Raw genomic sequence first — 21,615 nt, 5'->3', positions numbered from 1 at the left:
CACGCAGCCTGTGTACATGTGTATCATTATTTTTCAGAGGCAGAGATGTTTAGAGTCTGACCGTGATGTATTCCTGCAGCCGCTCCACTGAGTTGAATCTAGCCTCGACCTCCGTCGCCATCCTCACTGTATACTGAAGGATGCCTGTCAGCTGGACAACACATCAACATCTTTAAATACACACGTTGCAGTTGCTTTCACTGTATCTTTACAAAAATAAATGAAAGGTTCATTCATTTTCTGTTCCAAACTCACCTGTAAGGTGTAGGACAAGGCCAAGCCTTTCAAAGACGGACTGATGAAGTCATTACTGCTGAGCACAACGAACAGAGACACCAACCAGGTCATGGTTGAAGCCATGGAGTCCAGGCAGAAGGAGAGCCAACGTGTTCCAGAGTGAAACAATAAATATTGGTTGGAGTTGATGTCATTCAGTGACTTGAACCTGCAATGTGATAAAGAACATGCAGGTTTGTGAACATACATACTGTACCGCCTCACCCAAATGATCCATAATGCAGCATTTAAAACGCAGACCAGGTTTAGAGACACTGACTGAAACATCACCTGCTACTTTTGCACTGCATCTAACGATAAAGCAAGGAAACTCTATGAGTGAGTGTCCTTTGCTTATCTCTAGAACTGTTGATTTGATCTACTTCAAACTTGGCAGTTGTATTGCTGGGGACCCAAGGGAATGCAGTGTGAAATGTGGTGCGATTTGATCAGTTGGTGGCACTACAACAAACTTTGCATTTTGGCCCGAAACGTCAGAGCTGTAAGTGATGAAATTCCCAACATTTTGTTTGTTGTTCTGTCAAAGATTTAATGATATTTTTTTCACTTCACTGAAAGCCAACAATTGTCACAGCTCTGCCCCTTCTCGCCTGTCTCTTTATTTCTCACCCACCTCACTCTACTATCAGCTCATTCAGTGCACCTGTCAGCCTCCCTCATTCACCTGCCTCTGTTCACTAATCAAGCACTCCCTCCTCATCAGTACAACTACCCTCCCCTGCCTCTCAGTCACTCCTTGCCAGATCATTGCCATGTCTACCCTCCCGTTTGGCTCGTCCTTTTCCCGGTTTCCCTGTCTGCCTGCCCTGTCTCATCCTGCTGGAATTCCCCCCTCGTCTCGTCCGTGGATTCCCTGTTGTGTTCCTGGAAGTTTCCTGTTCTGATTTCATTATTCATTAAATACCTGCTTCACTCTACTTCTGGTCTTGTCTGCATTTGAGTCCTCCACCACACCCCGTGTCAACAATGACCTCTTAGGGTAACTTAAAATCAGGTTATAATGCATTATATTAGTTATTACAATACATTACTCTAACTCTAATGTATTAGAACTATGGGAATTATAATACACTGATTTTAAAAATGTGCGTCATGATCAATTTTCTGCCATTTTAAACTGTGTCCATATTGTCACCACGACAACGCTGCAAACAGCAATATAAGGAGCCACACAGTTGAGAGTCATGTCGAGGAACGTTGCTATCTTACAGTTGTATGTGTCTGTCTCTTATGTTGTAGGCATGGATGGTGCTGAGGCCGTGCAGGGTAGAGGTGGTGAGAGAGATGCAGGGAGAACGACTGACGTTCTCCATCCTCTTCATCTGTCGGATACTCCTCTGGAAGATACTGCAGATGAATCACAACTGATATATTTAGTTTGCCTTTGAAGAACTCTTGTACTGAACCTGCTTTTAAGACGTGCAACAATTTAAATGATTCTGAATTGCTACGATCCTATTTTCCAAAAGTACCCATACAAATCATTTTTTTCATGTTTAAACTGGTATCAACTCACAAGAGAATGAGGCCGAACAAAGCTCCCATGAAAACCACAGCTGCCAGCATCGGGGGGAAGACTGCCGAGATGGTGATGATGGTGAAGGTGACCAGCAGAGCAAAATCAAAGAAAGTGTCCATGTAGAGGGGAAGCACCGTGTCCACCTCCTCTTGATCTTTGGAGAAGCAGTTGAGAATGCGTCCTGTTGGCGTCGTGTCAAAGAAACTCATGGGACTGGAGAAAATCTGAGAAAGGAAAACAAAACAAAAGTCATCATAAACGTATATTTATAGGGAGTAGTTAATTTGAGGGTGATGAGGGGGGATGGCATTCCCTTTGTTCATAGAATGACCAAAATGCATCCCCCTTGTTAAGCTCCCATCCCTCCTCTCCATCCCCTAGTAGCAGAGTGAGGGCAGGGCCAGAGGGTTTGTTTAATTGTTGGAATGCTGTTAAGCATTCCAACAATTAAACAATTATCCTGTTTCTTTATTCCACTATTTCTTCCGTCCCCCTTTTTTTGAAACTCTTCTTCTCTATTTTTACAGGATCTGTTCTTCAACTCATCCTTCCTCTCAATTATTAATATCGGAGCAATAGGAGCTACGGTTATGGGAGTTTTGAGGATTTGTTTGAGAGGTGTTTCCCTGTGTTATCTCCATGAAAAAGCTCTCTCTCTCTCTCTGTCTCTCTCTCTCATACAGTCATTCAGGTCTTAGAGACTTTTAGAGGACCCCCCCCCCCCCCCCCCCCACACACACACACACACCCCATTTCAAAATAAAAGCCCAAAAGAGTGAATTCTAACTGAAATGCTTGTGATGAAGCCAGGCATTTAATAACCTCTGTTTATGTGTGTCAAACATTATGATTATGTCTCCTCTCCCCCCTCCCCCCCACCCAGCCCCACCCTTTCAAAATAAAAGCCCCATGGATTAACTGTATTTAAACAAGCTCAAAATTAGGCTTTTTTGTTAAAAAGATTAATGCTCTTACTAATACTGCGACAACTACTACTGCTGCTGCTAATATAGTATTACTACTACCACTATAACTTTTGCTGTTGCTACTATTACTACTACTGCTATTACTGCTACTGTTGGAGCTATTTATTTGATATTGTATTTTGTTATTTCATTTATAAGTAGTATTGTTTAATTATTGTAGATGTTTCATATGTTAAGATTATTTTTCTCTTTAATAGTAATTTGTTTAGTTCTATTATTTTTGGGTAATTACTGTGGGCACCTGTTGCTATTTAAACGAGTAGAAAGGTAGGACCAGCATGCACCGGGGTGGGCGTATAGTTTTTACCAGCTGCACAGCAGCATTGCACTGCACAGGACAGGAGAGACAGCATGACAGGAGTTTTGTGAATTAGTTTGTTTGCTTGTTTTATTTGCTTTGTTTAATAAATACACAAAAATGGAATCCTGCTTGGACATTTTACTCTCTTCTGGCTGCGTAAGGATACCGACCACGGTGCATCAGTGGCGTTTGATTATTATTTGTTTAAGTTTGATTTAGCCGACAAATGGCCACTACAGCTACCATCAATGTTATTACTACCACTACTGCTATTAATACCACGACTACTATTACTTATACGACAACTGCCACTACTACTGCTATTCATGCTACTAAAAGTAGTCATACTACTACAGCTATTAGTACGACTGCTACTAGTACTACTACTGCTACTTATTCTACTGCCATTACTATTCCTACTACTACTACTACTACTGTTATATTAAATACTACGACCAATACTACAGCTATTACTATGACTACTGATACTACGTCTTCTACTACTTCTTCTAATTACTAATACTTCTACTACTAATAATACTTCTACTACAACTACAAATATCACTACTGCTACTATTAGTACTTATTCTAATGCTACTAATACTTATACTAATAATACTTCTACTACAACTTCTACTACTACAAATATCACCACTGATGACATTTTTTAAGCCACAGAAACCATTAGAATATCAAAATGTTCAGCTCTTTCAGGAGAGGTGTGATATGACTTTTCATTGATGGAATCTTTAAACTTTTAGAATTATTAAGCTTTTTGCTTAATAATAATTTCAGCATTCCAATGCATTTTCAGCAGGAAATGCATTTTCTAGTTGAATATGTTAGTCTAGTCTGTCTCACTAATTGATATCACTGAGGTTTTGGGAAAGTCAGGGAATGAATCCGTGGCTCCGACCATGGCTATGAAATATGTATCCATCGTGAAGATGTAGACGCATTTATAATTGTGACTTTTTCTCTTGGTCCCTCCCTTCTGTCTGTAATACCTTGTCCTTACATTATATTTTCAGTAAAATTCTTTTTTTTTTTAAACGATCGTATATTAAATTCAGTAAACATGGTTATGTTTGATGGTATATAGATGGCTGGGGGTCAGCCATCCAACAGTACCTTCTTGAACATGGTGTTGTGGAGGTTGGTGGCCGCATTCAAGGTCACCCAAGTGTAGGAGAAGCATTTGATGATGGCAAGTGTCACCATGACGACCACCATCACGCCATAAATCATTTGGTAGAAGCTCAGGTGAGGGTTTTGTGAGATGTCTCCTTGGTTTGAGGTTGTGTTATTGGATGACTTAAAAAAACAGAAAATATATGATTTTAGTGGAAACCAGGTCCAGAGAGACAATTTATCAACGCAACATGTTTTTTTGAATATTTTTCATACTATTGTGAATACAATTGTCAACAATTGGTGCAGACTTGTGGAAATAACACATTGTATCACATATTTAGCACAGTTTACTACAGTTATACAGTTAAGTTCTATCTGTTCAATATAAGCACACCACCTCTATCACTGCCAATATAGACAAAACCAGTTTGGTTCAGCCGTAAACACAGACAGTGAAGTTATGTGAGGTAAAAGAATTTGCAGAGCACATGCAGCAATACCAACATCTGTGCACATCTGACCAACGATGAGAAAAAAGTGTGTGGCTGTTGGAAGGTTGGGTAAAACAGACACTCTTTGAAGAGAGCTATTCACAACCCTCAGACTTTCCATAAAACATGCCCATTGGAGCATGAAAAAGTCTTTCCAGCTGTGGGAAGTCACACACTTACTGAAAACACATTGAAATGAAACCAGGGGTGTGTGTGTGTGTGTGTGTGTGTGTGTGTGTGTGTGTGTGTGTGTGTGTGTGTGTGTGTGTGTGTGTGTGTGTGTGTGTTTGTGTGTGTGTGTGTGTGTGTGAGAGAGAGAGATGGTTCTCACCCCATCACCCTGCCCCAGCCAGAAGCTGAGCCACCAGTTGCTGAAGGCTGTGGATCCAATCATCAGGACCAAGTTCAGGATGGTAAGGAAGCTTACTGTGTAGCCTGCAGCACAGTCACATCAAACATCATCCCATGTGTGAATTGTGTATCATTGCATATAATCACGACAATGCATTTGTGTGGGTTTGCTGTCAGTGTTCAAACCTCCAGCTGCCTTGCAGTATTGCTGGTAGACTCTCCAAGAGATGGCACCTTCTGTGGCGGACTCTTGACTGACAAGCTGATCATCGACGGGTGCTTAAGAAGAAGAAAAGTGAAAACCATTGTAGAAAGGGGAGCAATAATTGTTGAAATGCGGGAATAACGGTGCACATATTCTTTCCTGGAAGGCATTCGTAATGTTGCGCTCGTTTGTTGTGAACAGAAAAAGTGAGAGGAAAAAGTGAAAAACTAAGAAAGAGATCTTGAGAGAGATGCTGTTCAACCATCCAGCCAGCACTTCTGGCCACTTGACGCACGGACCCTTTGTCTTTAATGTGTCTTTAATGTTCCCACATTAAAATGGAACCAAATGAGTCTGACATCCCTGCAGAGACTGGATGTGTTAGATCTGAACTTCACCGACATCAGAGTTAAAATTTAATAAGTTTTCCAGACTCACATCTTTGGTTAGTTGTCATTCCATCGTCCTTTTCATCCAACATGTCAAATGCTGAAAGAGAACACAGATGTGGAAGGGAGACATCAATAAAATGACAGAAGAAATATCTGTCATCTTTATGCTGTAGACCGTAATAAGGACACACATGCCCAAATAAATCAATGATAGTATATTAACAGTCAGGATTGTAGATGTGTTGCCCTGTCTTCTATTGTTTTACAAAGCTTTTACAAAGTACATTGTGTCACGGCTCCGCTGTGACCTCAGCTCGTGTCGGTGTGTGTGTGTGTGCGTGTGTGTGTGTATGGCATGGGCGTGGCTTCAATCATCTGGCACCTGGGCTCATCTCCACACCTGCCAACAATCAGACCATCATCACAGACAACTCAAATACCCCAGCTTCCTTCAGTCTCATCGCCAGATTGTTTCTTCAGCTCAGTGGTAGCTACAGCCTCGCTGAGGTTTACCTCGTCTCACCAGTTAGTTTGCGTTGCGATTTGCAACTAACTTGTGTTTTTCTTGTGCTCCAAGATTCCTGTGCCACGTCGCCGCCCAGTTGCCGCCACTCACACCGCCTCACCTTCCTACCTGCATGCTCCACGAACAAACTAAATAAAACCTTGTATTTCACCTACTCTGTTGTCCCGGTGTCTGCGCATGGGTCCAGAACAACTGACCGTAACAGAACAATCTGGCCGCCATGGACCCAGCGGACCCAAACTTCCTCCGACAGACGCTAGCCTCACAGGGCAATCTGATCGACCTGCACGAGACACTTCTCCGGGAAGTAGTAGAGACTCTACGCACCCTTTCCCCCAGCGTGTCTCAACTCAGCGGCAAGATGGATCAAGTCACCTCTCTGCCTCCTCTGCCCCGGGTGCTTCCGCTGCTCCGACGGGGGATCCACCTGCGCCATCCACAGCCCCCCCGGCATCCGCCACTCTAGCTCCGCGTGCCCGTGAGCCGTACATCCCGACACCAGAACGTTACGCCGGAGACCTGGGAGCCTGTGGGCGGTTCCTCACATTGTCCTTTATTTTGTCGACCAAGGTCCCCTTGTTACCTCGATGGACAGCTGACTACCTTTTACCTCCTCCTTGTTATGTATTGACACGAATGGCACTTTAGTCCAAAGATAATTGTGCCAAAAGTAAAGCAGAATTGTATAGAATATCCCCCTTTGACTGCTTCTGCTCTCTAAATTGCTTTCAGGCAATAATGTGCCACACTCCCAGTGTGTCTTTGTACTAAACTCTATAATAATCTCCAGCCTTGTTTTCGTTAATTATTAAATGATGTATTGCGGCATCTAAAATCATCCCAGAACTGTTTTAGATGATTACACAAACAGTCATGTTTTCTTGATTCCATACCTGGGTTCACTAACCCACTGTCGGTGCTTTCTCTTAGCTCAATGTCCCTCAGCTGGGCAGCGTCTTGGGGAGACACTTCCTCATTCGGAGTCTGAATGACAAAGCAAAAACGCAGTGATACTGCGGAGTGTGGACAAGTTGACGACAACTCACTTTCACCCTGAAGTAAATGATGAATCGTTAACTTGTGGCCTAGTACAAGACATGTTTCTGCCTCCTATAAACCTCTGACACATTTGGTTTACAGCTTACGTGCGTTGGTTTATTGTTTTTAAGCTAAAAACCAATGAAGAACCGGTGAAAGGTGTAAGAAATTTGAGCATAGAACTGTGTTTAGTAGCTATAATAAAAGTGTTCAATGATTCATATTTAAGAATTCATAATTAATCATAAGGGTGTTGGAAATGCATAATTAAGATAAGCATAAAGTGTTTTAGGATTAGTAGCTAGAAGTAGAATTTGAGACATGAAGCTTTTGCCAAAGTTGCAGAAGTTTAACGTTTATACTGAAGGATTATCATAGAAGGGATTAAACCGTAACCGACGGTCATTGAATGTGTTAGTAAACTCAGGGACAGAAAGGCAGACAGGTGAATACACTCCTGGAAGTTAGCCAATAGGAATTGGGATAAACGGAAGAGGATGCGTTTCGAACGGATGTGGGTGGTTTAATTTCAAGTCTTTTTCTCTCTCACGTGATGGCTCTCAGAGGACGGACGGGGTTTATACCTGAGGAGCTGAGTTGAGTTTTTTGCAAACGGGATTTTATTGATTTAATATTTCATGAAATAGTGTACTTCACTGTAAATACTGTACTTGCATCAGTGGATTAAATTCCTTTTAATTGTAAACCAGTTTTGGTAGATTTATTGTTGCAGCGTGTCGACTGCTCAAAGCAGCCGGACACGTGCTCTGGCCTCCTCGCTGTGGAACAGACTCAAACTTCCACAAAGGTTTTGCAGCTATTAAAACATGGAGATAAGACACAAAGGTTATCGTACATTAGAGTATTGTACTGTAGATTTCTTTTTTACCTCGGGCTCTTCCAAGTGGTCGTTGCTGATGAGCTGAGCAAAGCGTGCATTGGCTTTCATTAGGTCCTGGTGGTTTCCAGCCTCCTGCACCTCGCCGTCATCCAAAAGCATAATGTCATCACAGAACTCCAGATACTGACAGACACAAGTGAGGACAACAATGTCAACAAACTATCTCAGCTCTGTGGCCGGAGTTCTACCTAACGTAGTCTAAACAGCACGTCTTTACATATATGACACTTGGCAGACGCTCTTATCTTGTGGTTATGGTGACGCTCACAATTCACGATAAAAAAAACCTAATGGCTGCAATCAGAAGCCACCTACTGGTGTTTGATTTACTTACTTAAATTGTTACTTGTTACTTTGGGGTTTACACAATAGGATGGATCTTCAAATCATTTTTTATGTGTTTTAAACAAGTATGTAAATTTAATTGAGAAATGTAATTCTTAATTTTAAGCTATTTAGGATTCACTATCTGCTAAAGAACAATGCTGTGTCTACCTGGAGCTGGTGTGTAATCAGTATGATGGATTTTCCATGGAGCTCTTTCTTAATGCATTCCTCAAAGATGTGTTTCCCCACATGGGCATCGACAGCAGATAGTGGATCGTCAAGGAGGAAGATGTCCTTATTGGAGTAGACCGCTCTGGCCAGACTGATCCTCTGCTTCTGCCCCCCTGACAGATTCAGCCCTCGCTCTCCGATCTGCCAACAAAACAGCAGGAAGCTGATAAGATCACTGACAACACGTCACGATATGGTACATTACAAAATCTGCTTTTCCCTTTTACTAACTTACAACAATATAGAAGAAATAAAACGAATAACAGCTTAAGAATAAGTAAGAAACATCCGTCATACTTGGAACTGATCCCAAATTGTGTCGCAAATTTGGATATGCTAAACTCAAACCTAAATAAATAGGTCTAGTATTCAACTTGTAATTATTTAGTTCTGACTCAGACTTGAACATACCATTCATTTGCGTCATGTAATACATTTTTGTAAAATGACTGTACTTTGCACACTAGATGAATTTTCGGTGAACATCTAGTTTTAGTGTCAGTTTCATGAATGAATTGCTATCGGAGACAGTCAAAAAACACATAATTGGCAGAGTTTGAGGTATATTTTTTTGATATTTAAATGCTGTACAAAGCAATTCGAAATAAAATGATGTTACTAACAAAAATACAAGCTTAAAATGGGCTTTAAAACAGTTCAAAGAAAGAAAAGCGAACTGGATTATTGATTGTACCAACTAATGTTTACCTTATTCCATCTTTTGTTAATGCTAATGTCCGCAAGGGGTTTCCTACCCCTCATCAGAGAGTGTTAAAAGTTCCACTCAGCTTGTAAGAAATCATTCAAAAGCAAAACAAACATTCAGCTCGGGGAGTTTTGAGTACAGCAGAAGGCCCTCACCTCAGTTTGATCACCATATGGGAGGATATCCAGGTCAGCTCTGAGACTGCAGACATCCACAACTCTGTTGTATCTGTGGAGGAAGACAATGAGTTACCTTAATGTCAAGAGACAGCGACGTATAGTGTATTCAACTGAGCCATTTTAAAGATAAGATTTGAATATTTTGGAAAGACATGTTTTTAAATATGTCAGTCGGGTCTGCTGCATGTTGACTTTCACTCCAGTATGTACTTCATACAAGATTATGATTACAGCACAACTATGGGCCTAACCACCGTCATAAATGCCAGCTGAATGACGTCACACAGCAAATTACTTGACACATCTTTGGCTGCATGGAGTGGTTTCCAAATAACAATCCTGTCAGATAACAGAGATGACCTCTTGTTTGACTACCTTGCCAGATGCGAAGTGACAGTGATAAGAGGAACTTTCTCCATTCATTACATTTGTCACGTGAGATAACCTCAAAAGACAATACCTATTCATGCCTTGTTGTAATGGTCTGTGTAACTGCAATGATGAGGAACATTGGTTAAATATTAACATCATAAACGGTATCCAGTTCACGATACCTCCTTTTGTTTCCATATTCAAAAGGTCTGTGGTTACTTATAATGTTTGTGGGTTAACTGATTATATACTTGGACTGGTCAAGAGGTTCCCCCATCAGGATGTTTTCTTGAACAGTTCCATGAAATATCCAGGCCTGCTGGGAAACGTAGGCAAACGTCCCATCAGCGGTGAGGGAGCCCTGCTGAAGGTGCATCTAAAATATAAAAGTGAGCAGACCACCATGAGGAAACCTGTTCGTTACATGGCATCAGTTAGATCTGGTTTATCAAAATGTAAATAAGGAGCATCATTTTTACATAACTGTGTGACAGAGTGGTCATAAAATAGTGAAAATCAACAGCATTGAAATATCAAACATTATGTCAGGAACTTGCAGGGATTGTAAAAGAGAATAAAGAACAAAAAACACAAAAGGAGGAGCCAACCTGTTCCAAAATGCTGGAAATCAGTGACGTCTTTCCACTCCCCACGTTTCCACAGATTCCAAGCAGGTTGCCCTTCAGAAGATAACACAGAGAGAGTTTGGGTTTAACCTTTAACCCTCTCTAGATCACCTTATTTATTCTGACCAGTCGTAGAACACACCTTAGGCAGTGTGAAGGAGATGTTTCTCAGGGTTGGCAAGGTTTCAGACTTCCCATTCTGGCACGTGTCCTCCACTTTGTGTCCCTTCTCCACATTAACTGAGATGATGGGTGGAGAGTCTGGCTGGTTGGCTGGTTTGTTCCAGGAAAGTGTCGCATTTATCATCACGACGGCTGAATCACTGTCTTTTCTCTGGATCAGGTAGGGCTCTGGATTCTGGATCACCAATATTTTCTGAAATAGCCGAAAATTGCTTTGATAAGCTTCTTATTTTTTAACCGTAAAGATGAGATTTTAAGTGTGAACTTGTTCCACAACAGCAACAAACACAATGAAAGCTGGCAATGAAGTTGTAGCAAAGAAGATAGCTCCAATAACAATGACAATGGAAAAACAATGTGGTAACAATACAAATTTTCATATTTTAGAGATTAAAGAGATTAAAGGCAAGTGTGAGGCTAAGAGAATGACAACAGAAGCAATAAAGCCAAATTTGCACTGCAGGTTGTGTTATGGGAAAATATGTCATCGTCTTATGCTTTAGGATTGAAGAATGTAAGTCTTTAAAAGTGCAGGCACAAAACCTATTTGAGTAGATGATTCTATCAGTTTTGCATCCAGGTGTCTTGTTATTTGTTATCTGTTATCTTGTTATCTGTTTTCCTGTGCATTGTTTCTGTCTTCAAAGACGGGGACACCCACAGGGGTCATGATTGCGGTATTTCCCTTGATGGGCATCAGCTGAAGGGCATGACCCTCTTTAGGTATTTATGATGTGTGATGATTCACAGGCTTATTCCGTCTCTGCATACTGTGACTTAACTTTTTAACCAGGTCACAGTGACATCAAAGGCCGCATCTGACTGGGTGTCCCCATGAATATTGTGGGGCAAACTGATAACAAAGGGATTTGTAAACAGGCCGTAAAAGCGCCTTCAGGGTATCGTAAAGACAGGACACTATGCTCCAAAGAAAAACATCTGCTTTGACTGGTTTCCTTCTTCTGTTTATTCTTGTTTGCGAACCGAAATAACAGCATGCTGGTTGGGTATAAATGTCCATGCATTTAACTATGTTGTCAGAGCACCTCAAACAGATGACGGTGATGTATCTGTGAGACTGTGCTCTCTTTGCTTGCAAGACATGCATTTTACTGTGTTATTCAGGGCACCTCCTGCAGATGACGTGATGTGTCTGTGGGACAGTGTTCTCTTTGCTTGCAAGCAAATAAATTGACTATTACAACTTTGATCGTTCATCCAGACTCTGTTTCATTTGACATTGATTTGATAACACTTTGACACTCTTCTCCCGACTATTCATAGAAATATTCCACAACAGTTGGCGTACATGTTAAAACTCCATACAAGCTATTATTTATGTTTGAAATGAATAAAGATAAAATAAGAACCATATCGTTAGTCTGCAGATTATGAGCTCATCATTATTTATTATCACTAGAAGGCACAACCTTGCAGTTGGTATGGCTGGATGATATCACAACAAGATGACTTTATGTAAGATCAGAGTAATAATGAATGCCGTTGCCAGCTGAGCAGCACAAAAAGAGAGGAGTTTACCCTCAGTCGTTTTAGTGAAACAGCAGCCTCAGCCAGGACCTTTGCACACAGGGGCATAACAGACATGCAGAACCTCAAGCAGTTGAAGATGGCGATGGTGGTGAAGGCCTGTTCATAAAGAAGAAGTACGCTCACACTATACAACACTGACTCTTTTTTATCAGTACACCTCAACCATGTAAATCACACAGTGGGCATGATGGCAAGGGTTGTTGTACTGCATGTGCTGCAGTACTCACATCAGTTGTGTTGAGCTTCAAGCTCAACGAAGTGTGTACAATGAAGGTGAGAATGGTGGCCAGGGTGGGGATGATGCTGGCGATGCTGGTATTGGCGTTCTTGACGTAACTGGCCTTCTGCAGTTCTTTCTTCTCATTTTTCCGGAAGCCTAAGAGAGACAGTGTCACATGTTTAGGGAACAGTTTCAGTTTTAACTTTACTTCTACTTCTGTTTCTGACACCAAAAGAGCATGGACTGGTGGAGGCAAGAGAACATGGGAGCTCAACCCTAGATTTTAGTTTTGCATATATAAGCAGCTCGTTCTATATAAGTTGAAGGTGGAGAGTACCGGTATGTGGCAGCCTTATTTCAGCCTGTAGTGCCTCTGGCAGCATGGCTATGTGAATTGTTATCAAAAACTAAAACAAAACAAGATCCAGATTGCTGTAAAAGGTGCACATAATTTCCCTTGAACTTTGACGTTTTGCTCCATGGAAAGTAGCACATGCGACTTTCAAGATTGGGTTTGTGTTCATACAAAGGGACTGTATAAATGATAACCATTACATTTGTTCTTCAAGGAATGTCTGTTTAGCTAGTTTCCTGTTTTATTTAGAATGTCCCTGCCTCCTGTGTCTTGAGTTCACTTCACTACCTGCATTTGTATGTGTTCCCGCCTGTGTGATTGTCTGCCCCGCCCCTGATTGAATCCTCCTGTGTCTCATCATCTGCACCTCCACAGTGTCTCAGTGTCAGTTCGTCTGTTGTGCTACCTGCTCTGCTCCTTGTTTTGATCTACAATGATTCCTGGGATGATCCCTGCTCTTCTCTGCTGTGTTCCCTGTAAAGTTGTTTTGTTTTCTTAGACTTTTTGTGACACATTGTTTGACTCCCCAGCTCTACAAGTTTAGTTTTGAACATTTTCTTAACAATTAAAGTCACCGTTATTCATCCCTTTGTTCACCGTGTCTCTCTGTCTTTGGGTCAATCCCCTGCTACCATTTTTGCCTTAAACCCTGACAAGAAAGGTTAAAAACATGTTTGACTGGACAACAAAGTCTGTCTAACTTCATACCTGTGATCGTCTTTTCAAAGGAATCTTCCCAGGCGCACATCTTGATGAGCTTGATGCTGTTGAGAATCTCATTCATTGTGCGAACACGGCTGTCTGTTATCAATATGGTTTTCCATTTGAATTTGTTGATGAGATTAGCCAGGCCAAGCTGAAAGCAGAAAAAACTATATTAATCTTTATGTTGTGGGAGAAAACTGTATTTGTGTCTTGAAATATATTTGTGTAAATTCAATCATATCCATAATTTAAAATGTATCCATGTATATTCACAGAGACTTAGGGTATAAAGTAATGTACAATGCTATTGTGAAGTTAGTTGGCTCCGGACTGCTCGATTTACTTTACTTTACTTTGTGGCAGCCGGAGGGGCAACCCCAGAGGGGCAGTGATAGAGGGACGATATTGCCTGACATGGAGGCGGAGCCCCCATGTCAGGGAAGGGAAAAGAGCGCCAAACCACCATCAGCCCAACAAGCAACACCTGAGGAGGAGAGACGAGGGAGCGACCACACCCTATCAGAGGAGGAGGAGGGGACTACAAAAGGGCCCAGGCAACAGGAAACCGGGAGAGAGTAGGAGTGGAAGAGGAAGCAGAAGAAGTAGCTAAACAGAGAAACCCTTGGAGAAGACTGCCTTACCCCTGGATCACCCTGGAACGTCTGACTACCCGCCCGGCTCACGACCCCTGCCTGTACGACTACCCTGCTCCTGCCCGCGCCCTGGACCGTCTGAGGAATACCCGCGGTGCACCGACCCGTGGAATTGGACCCCGACCCTCCCTCTGGAAAACGGACATTGTGTTCTTGAGTGTCTATCCTACCTCTTTCCCCTCTCTACCTTCAGTAAAAACCTCACTTGAACCGTTTATCTGCCGACTGGTTGTGTTTATTGGTCAGTGTTGTCGTGAAACCCCCTGTCCACCCCGGGGGCTGTCACAACTTGGTGGAGAACGTGGGCACTACCCGGTTCTGGCAACGCTGACCGATAGACCAACCGACCCAGTAAGCATGGCCACCCCGGTGCCATTTCAAGAGCTGCTAGCGGGGCTAATCGCTAGCAACCAAGAAACCCAAAAGCGCCACGAACAAGCCATGCAAATACAAATGCAAATCCTCCAATCCCAGCAGCAACAACAATACCAACAGCAAAGCCAAATGGAGAAATATATGGAATTGCAAACAGAACGCGCGGAGGCCATGCAAAGCGAAATCAAGGGCATGTTACAGAACCAACAGGAGCAACATACCGTGGAGAGAGCCAATCCAGCGCGCTTCCTGCTCAAACAAACGGCAGCGGACGATGTTGAAGTTTTTTTCCAAATATTCCAGACAACGGCACTCCGCGAGAAATGGCCAGAAGATCACTGGGCAGAGTTAATAGCCCCCTTTTTGATCAATGAAACGCAGGTAACGTATCAGGACTTAGAGCGCGCTGGAAAAGTTGACTTCCGGGTTTTGAAAGCGGAAGCGTTACAGCGATGCGGGGTCACGCTGTTCTTAAAGGCCCAACGATTTCATGACTGGTCATATGACGCCTCACTTTCTCCGCGAGCCCAGATGCATGAGATAAAAAGGATCACGACGGCCTGGCTACACGCAGAGCCAACCGAGGTGTCGCCCACCGATCGCGTGGTCATGGACAAGTACATCCGATCACTCCCGTATGAGGCAAAAAAAAAGGCTATTGGCAAGTGGCAGTGGCCCCCGAAGACAGGGAAAAGACGGCCTTCACTACTCCCATGGGCCTGTACCACTATAAGAGGCTGCCGTTCGGTCTCCACGGAGCCCCCCCCACGTACCAGAGACTGATGGACCAGGTACTTCGTCCCCATCGAGAATACGCGGCAGCCTATCTGGACGACATCGTCGTACACGGGGAGGAATGGGGGGCTCACCTCCAAAGACTGGACGCAGTCCTGAAAGCTCTGCGAGGGGCGGGGCTGACAGCCAACCCCAAGAAATGTCGCCTCGGCCTCCGGGAAGCTGACTACCTGGGGTACACCATCGGCCGCGGCTGCGTCAAGCCCCAGGTAGGAAAAGTCGACGCGATCCGGGAGTGGCCCCGCCCCCGCACAAAGAAACAGGTACGAGCCTTTATTGGGCTAGCTAGCTACTACCGACGTTTTGTTCCCCAGTTCTCTGCCCTTGCAGCGCCCCTGACGGACCTCACCAAAAACCGGCTGCCAGATCGGATCGTCTGGACGGCAGAGACCGAGGACGCCTTCGAGAAGCTGAAGGAAGCACTGTGTTCCGAACCAGTGCTGGTGACCCCGGACTTTACCCAACCGTTGGTGGTACAGACGGATGCCTCCGAGACCGGGGTGGGTGCCGTCCTGTCCCAGCTGAGGGATGGAGAGGAGCACCCAATCACGTACGTAAGCAGAAAACTGTTACCTAGAGAAACAAAATACGCCACGGTCGAGAAGGAATGTTTGGCCATCAAATGGGCTCTGGGGGAACTGAAGTACTATCTGCTGGGACGGCACTTTACCCTGGTCACGGACCACGCCCCCCTGGTATGGATGTCCCGAGCGAAAGACAATAACGCCAGGGTCACCCGCTGGTTTTTATCCCTTCAGCCGTATGCTTTCTCTGTTGTCCACAGATCCGGGGCCGCTCATGGAAACGCGGACGCCCTGTCAAGACGGGACGCCCTAGGTTCCTGGAGCAGTCCTCCCCCCAGGTCGGATTTAAGGGGGGGGGTATGTGGCAGCCGGAGGGGCAACCCCAGAGGGGCAGTGATAGAGGGACGATATTGCCTGACATGGAGGCGGAGCCCCCATGTCAGGGAAGGGAAAAGAGCGCCAAACCACCATCAGCCCAACAAGCAACACCTGAGGAGGAGAGACGAGGGAGCGACCACACCCTATCAGAGGAGGAGGAGGGGACTACAAAAGGGCCCAGGCAACAGGAAACCGGGAGAGAGTAGGAGTGGAAGAGGAAGCAGAAGAAGTAGCTAAACAGAGAAACCCTTGGAGAAGACTGCCTTACCCCTGGATCACCCTGGAACGTCTGACTACCCGCCCGGCTCACGACCCCTGCCTGTACGACTACCCTGCTCCTGCCCGCGCCCTGGACCGTCTGAGGAATACCCGCGGTGCACCGACCCGTGGAATTGGACCCCGACCCTCCCTCTGGAAAACGGACATTGTGTTCTTGAGTGTCTATCCTACCTCTTTCCCCTCTCTACCTTCAGTAAAAACCTCACTTGAACCGTTTATCTGCCGACTGGTTGTGTTTATTGGTCAGTGTTGTCGTGAAACCCCCTGTCCACCCCGGGGGCTGTCACAACTTGTATACTTTGTGATGCAAATACATCTGCGTGAACTGAAGAAAATTCAATCTCTCTTGTGTTCTGTGGGTGTTCGTTGCTGAGTTCCTAATAGTGAGATCCTGTGGTGTCTCACCACAAGTCAGATAGATAACAGTTACTGAGTTAGGTGTTGAGTTTTAACATAAGTCAAAGAAGCTGAGCATCATCATCGACGACGAAATAAAACCCACAACAGTGTCAATTGAAAACAAGCCGCAAAGAGGAAAATAAAGATATGTTAGTGTGGTGCACGTTGATGGCTGAATTAGTTGGAATGAATTAATTGGAAAGCTTTAATTATTTGCCAACAACTAGATAATTAAAATGCATTTCTGTTTATAACCTTTGATTATTGCAGTACCTCTTTTTAGCTCTGATTGTGATGTGGCTCAATTAAATCTGAATCCATTTATTTTACACTGCTCATGAAAATATGTCTCATATCTGTTTGTGCGATTTCCAACATACAGACCTGTACTGGGATAAAGATGAGGTAGGTGCAGACTCCAGTCAGTGCGGTGTAGCCCAGAATGTAGCAGGCATAGACAATACACACAATAAAGAGCACTGGCATGGACAGCACGAAGCTCCCACACAATACTGCTTCAAATAATTTGTGGCCATCGTTGGTCAAAACACCAATCATCTGGATGGGAGAGGAGGAGAGAGACTGGAATCTACATTTGCCAAGATTGCTGTGCCAAGGCAAGTTGCATGAACTAATGGTGAGAACAAGTGAATTCCACAGGATGTTTATGACAAAGAAGTGTGGCCTTGTAAAACAGGATCAAAAACAAAGTTGTGCAGGAAACAAGAACAAATATAGCCACAAGAGGCCATTCCAGGGGACTGGGTATTTGGCTTCACAAAGTTGAGCTAAGTCAATTCAACTGGTTTAATCTTGTTTAAGAAAGACAAAGTGAAACCAATCACACACTTGTTTCATCATGACCATGTATGCAGCCTTTCAGAATTTCACTCTAAAAGCCCCTCCAGCCATATTTGGTTTTTACACACAGCCATGTTTCAACAGCTTAATCACAAATATCCAGCAAGTTTGGTGATGTTTGGACAAGCTGTCATTGATTTATGGCCACATTTGCCCCATGCACATGTTAAGAATTAGTCCGACCCCTATTAAGTTATTTTGAAATAGTTTCACACACGTGGCTTAACATTGTCATGAAACACATCCTAGGAGTTTTGTATTGATTGGATGAAAAGTTTCTGATTTATAGTCCAATTTGGTCTGTGTCGCGCTCATCTATTATATTGGAAGCGTTAACTAGTGGTCAATTCGACTGAAACTTTCAGGGTATGTTTCAGCTACTCTTGTAGATACACCCTCCAAGATGATTGATCAAACAATTGTTGAGTTAGGTATATTAATGTGCTGAGGCAGGACCCCTGGAAGTTCATTGGTCAATATCTTGAAAACTTTATAATATATCAACAAGGTTTTGATAATTTTGTTTAACTTGGTCCAATAAGTATCCACAGAAAATTTGGTAGCAATCAGATCTACATTTAAGGAGGAGATGATAAAAATGTATGTTTCAAAAATTCCAAATGAAGAAAAATGTAGTGGGCGAACTTTCAAATGTGTCAAATTTCAAGTCAATCTGACTTGTTTTTTTTTGTGTGTGGGTACATTCTAGTGCCATCCTTTGGCCGATTGAAGTCAGATTTCTTGCAAGCACATGCACATCATGTCCAGTTATTGGGCCAAGTTTCTATTTCTTGCTATTTCGAGCTCACACGGAATCCCTTTGGAGCTAGAACCCTAAAAATGCAATAATAACTGACAAAAAGAAATGTATGTATAAATATATATATTCAAGAAGGGCATTATGCAGTTGTCACCTGTAACTCTAACTAGATGTGCACTTGATGTATGTCCACATTAAAAATAACCACACCATAAACATTTTATTCCTGCCTTCACTTCAGCTGCTGAGGAAGACTGCTACCGTTCTTTGACCTGGACTGACCCCAGTTTACATGTTAAACTCCACAAATCTAAAACATCATATTATGTTATATTGAAAATATATTTTCTTTCCACTACTTTCTACAGTTCACCAAGAGTAAGAAGATCTCTCAAACAATGGGCAAAGAGATTTTGGTGTATGAGATCTCTTTCCTAGAGAAATGCAGGAACCCTACCTCTCCCATTGAAATGCCGCTGTGAACCCTCAGAGAGATGACTTTCTGAAAGGCCACTGAAGAGAAGGCTCCCTTCAGTCTGACTGCAGTGCGCAGGTTCAACGCCGACAACAAGGACATCAGGAAGGCTTTGGAGAACTCAGTGGCGAACAAAGCGAAGGACAGACCAACACCGTAGGATACTGTGGACTTCTCTGGGTCCTCATTATATTTCAGGATCTCATAGACCAGAACAGCCTGAGAGGACAGAGAAGTTTGTAACACACAAAAGAGCAGTAAATATTAAACAACCTTTACATTTGTGTCATAAAACCTTTGTGATGTCACCCATAAAGCCTTAAGTTGCATTTCTTGACCATTTTACTGCAAAATGAGAACTTTTACTTTTCAGGCTTTAAGTAAATGTAGCTGATATCTGTATATTTTAACTAAGTAAAGTTTTGAATGCAGTTCTTTTACTTGTAGTGGAGTATTTTACAGTGTTGTACTTGCACTTTTACTTAAAAAAAGATCTGAATTCTTCAAGCACATTTACAGTGAATGTGATATTAGGAAAAACATCAGAAAAGACTCCTGGATCTGGTATCCAATAGAGGAAGCACTGGTACTGGTATAGATATTCAGCTTCAAATGTAATTACCGGGCCCAGAAACGCTGCCACCATGGCAAGGACACCAACAGCGACTGAGAGAATCAGCCTAGTTCTTTGAAAGCGAAGGATTACACGGACCAGAGAGGCCTTCTCCAGGCCCACCTTTGCCACCTCTTCCTCCCAAAGTCTGTGGAGTCTGTGCACAACACACCATATTAGCCTTATTCAATTATTACTCAAGTAAAACTTTGACACACAAACATGACCTCATAATTAATAATTTCCCAGCATTTTCATGAGTCATTTTCCAGATAAGAATTTCAGCAGCTAGACTTGTCATGTCTATAAATATCTATAAATCTATAAATATACTGTCCTGTATTTCATTGCATGAAATGATAATAGAGAAATGTGAGTGCGCCCACGAATCAACAAGAGTGTCAAACCTTTCTCCGCTGGTGTCGGCTACATCCAAAGGAGACAGTTTGAGAGAGCTCATGTCCAGCTTATTCTTGAACAAGGCCCACATCATGGGGATCATCCATACAAAGGTTGCAAAGGACAGGAAACCTGCATTGTCCAGAGGGTGAGACCTAGACATGGAAACATCACCCAATATGCAATGGGGGCCAGTACAGTATCTGTCTGCTGACATGTCACCGTACATTTATTTATCAAATGGAATATAACAGCATCAAAACAAGACAAATGACAACTGACTGAGATGAGGACCAGCGGAAGGGTTTGAGGGTCTGAAGGCTCTGGCTGTATCTTCCAAACAGGGTAGGGTAGGATTTTTCTCTCTTGTCCAAATCAGTATGTTCTGAACTGGAGGCCAGAAATCCAGTTCTCTGTCGGAAAACATCTTCCTGCTGAAGAGTCATAAACACAAAGAGACAGAGTGAAAGAATCAGACAGAAAGACAGAAAGAGTGGGACAGAGTAAGAGATGGTGAGGAGAAGGAGAGACAGAGACACAGAGAGAGAAAGAGACAGAGAGAGAGACAGACAGAAAGAGACACATAGAGAGAGACACAGAGAGAGAGCGAGAGACTTGTCAATATTCAAAATAAAAGACTAAAGAGAGCCTCAAAAAGTGGATCAAACAAGTTTGCATTGAAAACACAGGATGCAGGAGAAACAATAGAAGAGGAAAAGATCTCAGGCAGTGAAAGCCACATGTGAAGAGGCCGGAAGTGTACTGGTGGAAGCTGTTGTTTGTTCTAAACTTACAAAAGAGACTCCTCGACTGTCGTTCTTCTCCAGAGAAAGGTCTTTCTTCATTTTGTCCTGTACCGAGGGAAAAAAACATGCAGCGTCACTATTTCACTCGCCAACAAAAGATTTTAAGTGTGAATATTGCTTTAAGCCTACTAACCAAATACTTTTAACAGCATCAACAGGGAGGGTGTAACCATTTCTCATTCTGCTGTGTAACAGTGTGACGATATTACGGCTGTTGTGTGTTTGAAGCTTACTCATTTCAACACAATCATCAGCAGTCATAAGAAATGCTGTCATTCAGGATGCTTTATGTATTATGTTGTGGAAGATTTCTATGTTAATCGGAAGAGAGTTTTTGTTCACAAATCAATAATTGAGTCTTCAGAAGATTCAATGTTGTGTTTTTCCATTTATTCTCTTGCAAGTAGACTGTGTGAATGCTTCAAAATTTGTAACACACAAGCCCCTTTATTTATACAGCAACAAGTTATTTCTCAAAAGTGCAGCACCCACGAGGGCTTGTCTGCTGCATCCAGCTGGTGTGAAAACGCCCTGAAACACTGCAACAAAGTTTCAATAAATTTCAGTTACACAAGGCGTCACTTTTAAAGAGCAATACGGATGCGAGGACACACGCATAGGCTCAGAGGCAGATTGCATCACATTTAATTTACAATTAATGACCGACTAATGTAGCCAGGATGTCTTCGGACAAAGCATCGA

General features: G+C 43.0%; 1 protein-coding gene across 1 annotated transcript in view; it reads right to left on the bottom strand.

Annotated features, from left to right (window-relative positions):
- Nucleotides 1–20,952, bottom strand: part of LOC306793763 (ATP-binding cassette sub-family C member 12-like) — a gene marked incomplete at its 5' end in the record, with an annotated part of 29,174 nt that extends 8,222 nt beyond the window's left edge. The window contains 24 exons of the mRNA XM_079291527.1: nt 62–151; nt 256–445; nt 1,507–1,644; nt 1,814–2,040; nt 4,235–4,417; nt 5,060–5,163; nt 5,266–5,358; nt 5,723–5,773; nt 7,096–7,186; nt 8,130–8,264; nt 8,637–8,840; nt 9,561–9,633; nt 10,208–10,332; nt 10,565–10,636; nt 10,725–10,958; nt 12,305–12,412; nt 12,544–12,692; nt 13,600–13,747; nt 17,384–17,557; nt 19,078–19,314; nt 19,718–19,865; nt 20,116–20,262; nt 20,390–20,541; nt 20,902–20,952. Coding sequence (XP_079147653.1) covers nt 62–151; nt 256–445; nt 1,507–1,644; nt 1,814–2,040; nt 4,235–4,417; nt 5,060–5,163; nt 5,266–5,358; nt 5,723–5,773; nt 7,096–7,186; nt 8,130–8,264; nt 8,637–8,840; nt 9,561–9,633; nt 10,208–10,332; nt 10,565–10,636; nt 10,725–10,958; nt 12,305–12,412; nt 12,544–12,692; nt 13,600–13,747; nt 17,384–17,557; nt 19,078–19,314; nt 19,718–19,865; nt 20,116–20,262; nt 20,390–20,541; nt 20,902–20,952 — 3,324 coding nt within the window. The remainder of the gene's footprint in view (nt 1–61; nt 152–255; nt 446–1,506; nt 1,645–1,813; nt 2,041–4,234; nt 4,418–5,059; nt 5,164–5,265; nt 5,359–5,722; nt 5,774–7,095; nt 7,187–8,129; nt 8,265–8,636; nt 8,841–9,560; nt 9,634–10,207; nt 10,333–10,564; nt 10,637–10,724; nt 10,959–12,304; nt 12,413–12,543; nt 12,693–13,599; nt 13,748–17,383; nt 17,558–19,077; nt 19,315–19,717; nt 19,866–20,115; nt 20,263–20,389; nt 20,542–20,901) is intronic.
- Nucleotides 20,953–21,615: the final 663 nt, after the last annotated feature.

This window comes from Melanostigma gelatinosum (assembly GCF_949748355.1).
Source record: "Melanostigma gelatinosum genome assembly, chromosome: 2".
Classification (NCBI taxonomy): domain Eukaryota; kingdom Metazoa; phylum Chordata; class Actinopteri; order Perciformes; family Zoarcidae; genus Melanostigma; species Melanostigma gelatinosum.
Note: the sequence above shows the minus strand (reverse complement) of the source record. Positions and strands in the feature narration are given on the sequence as shown.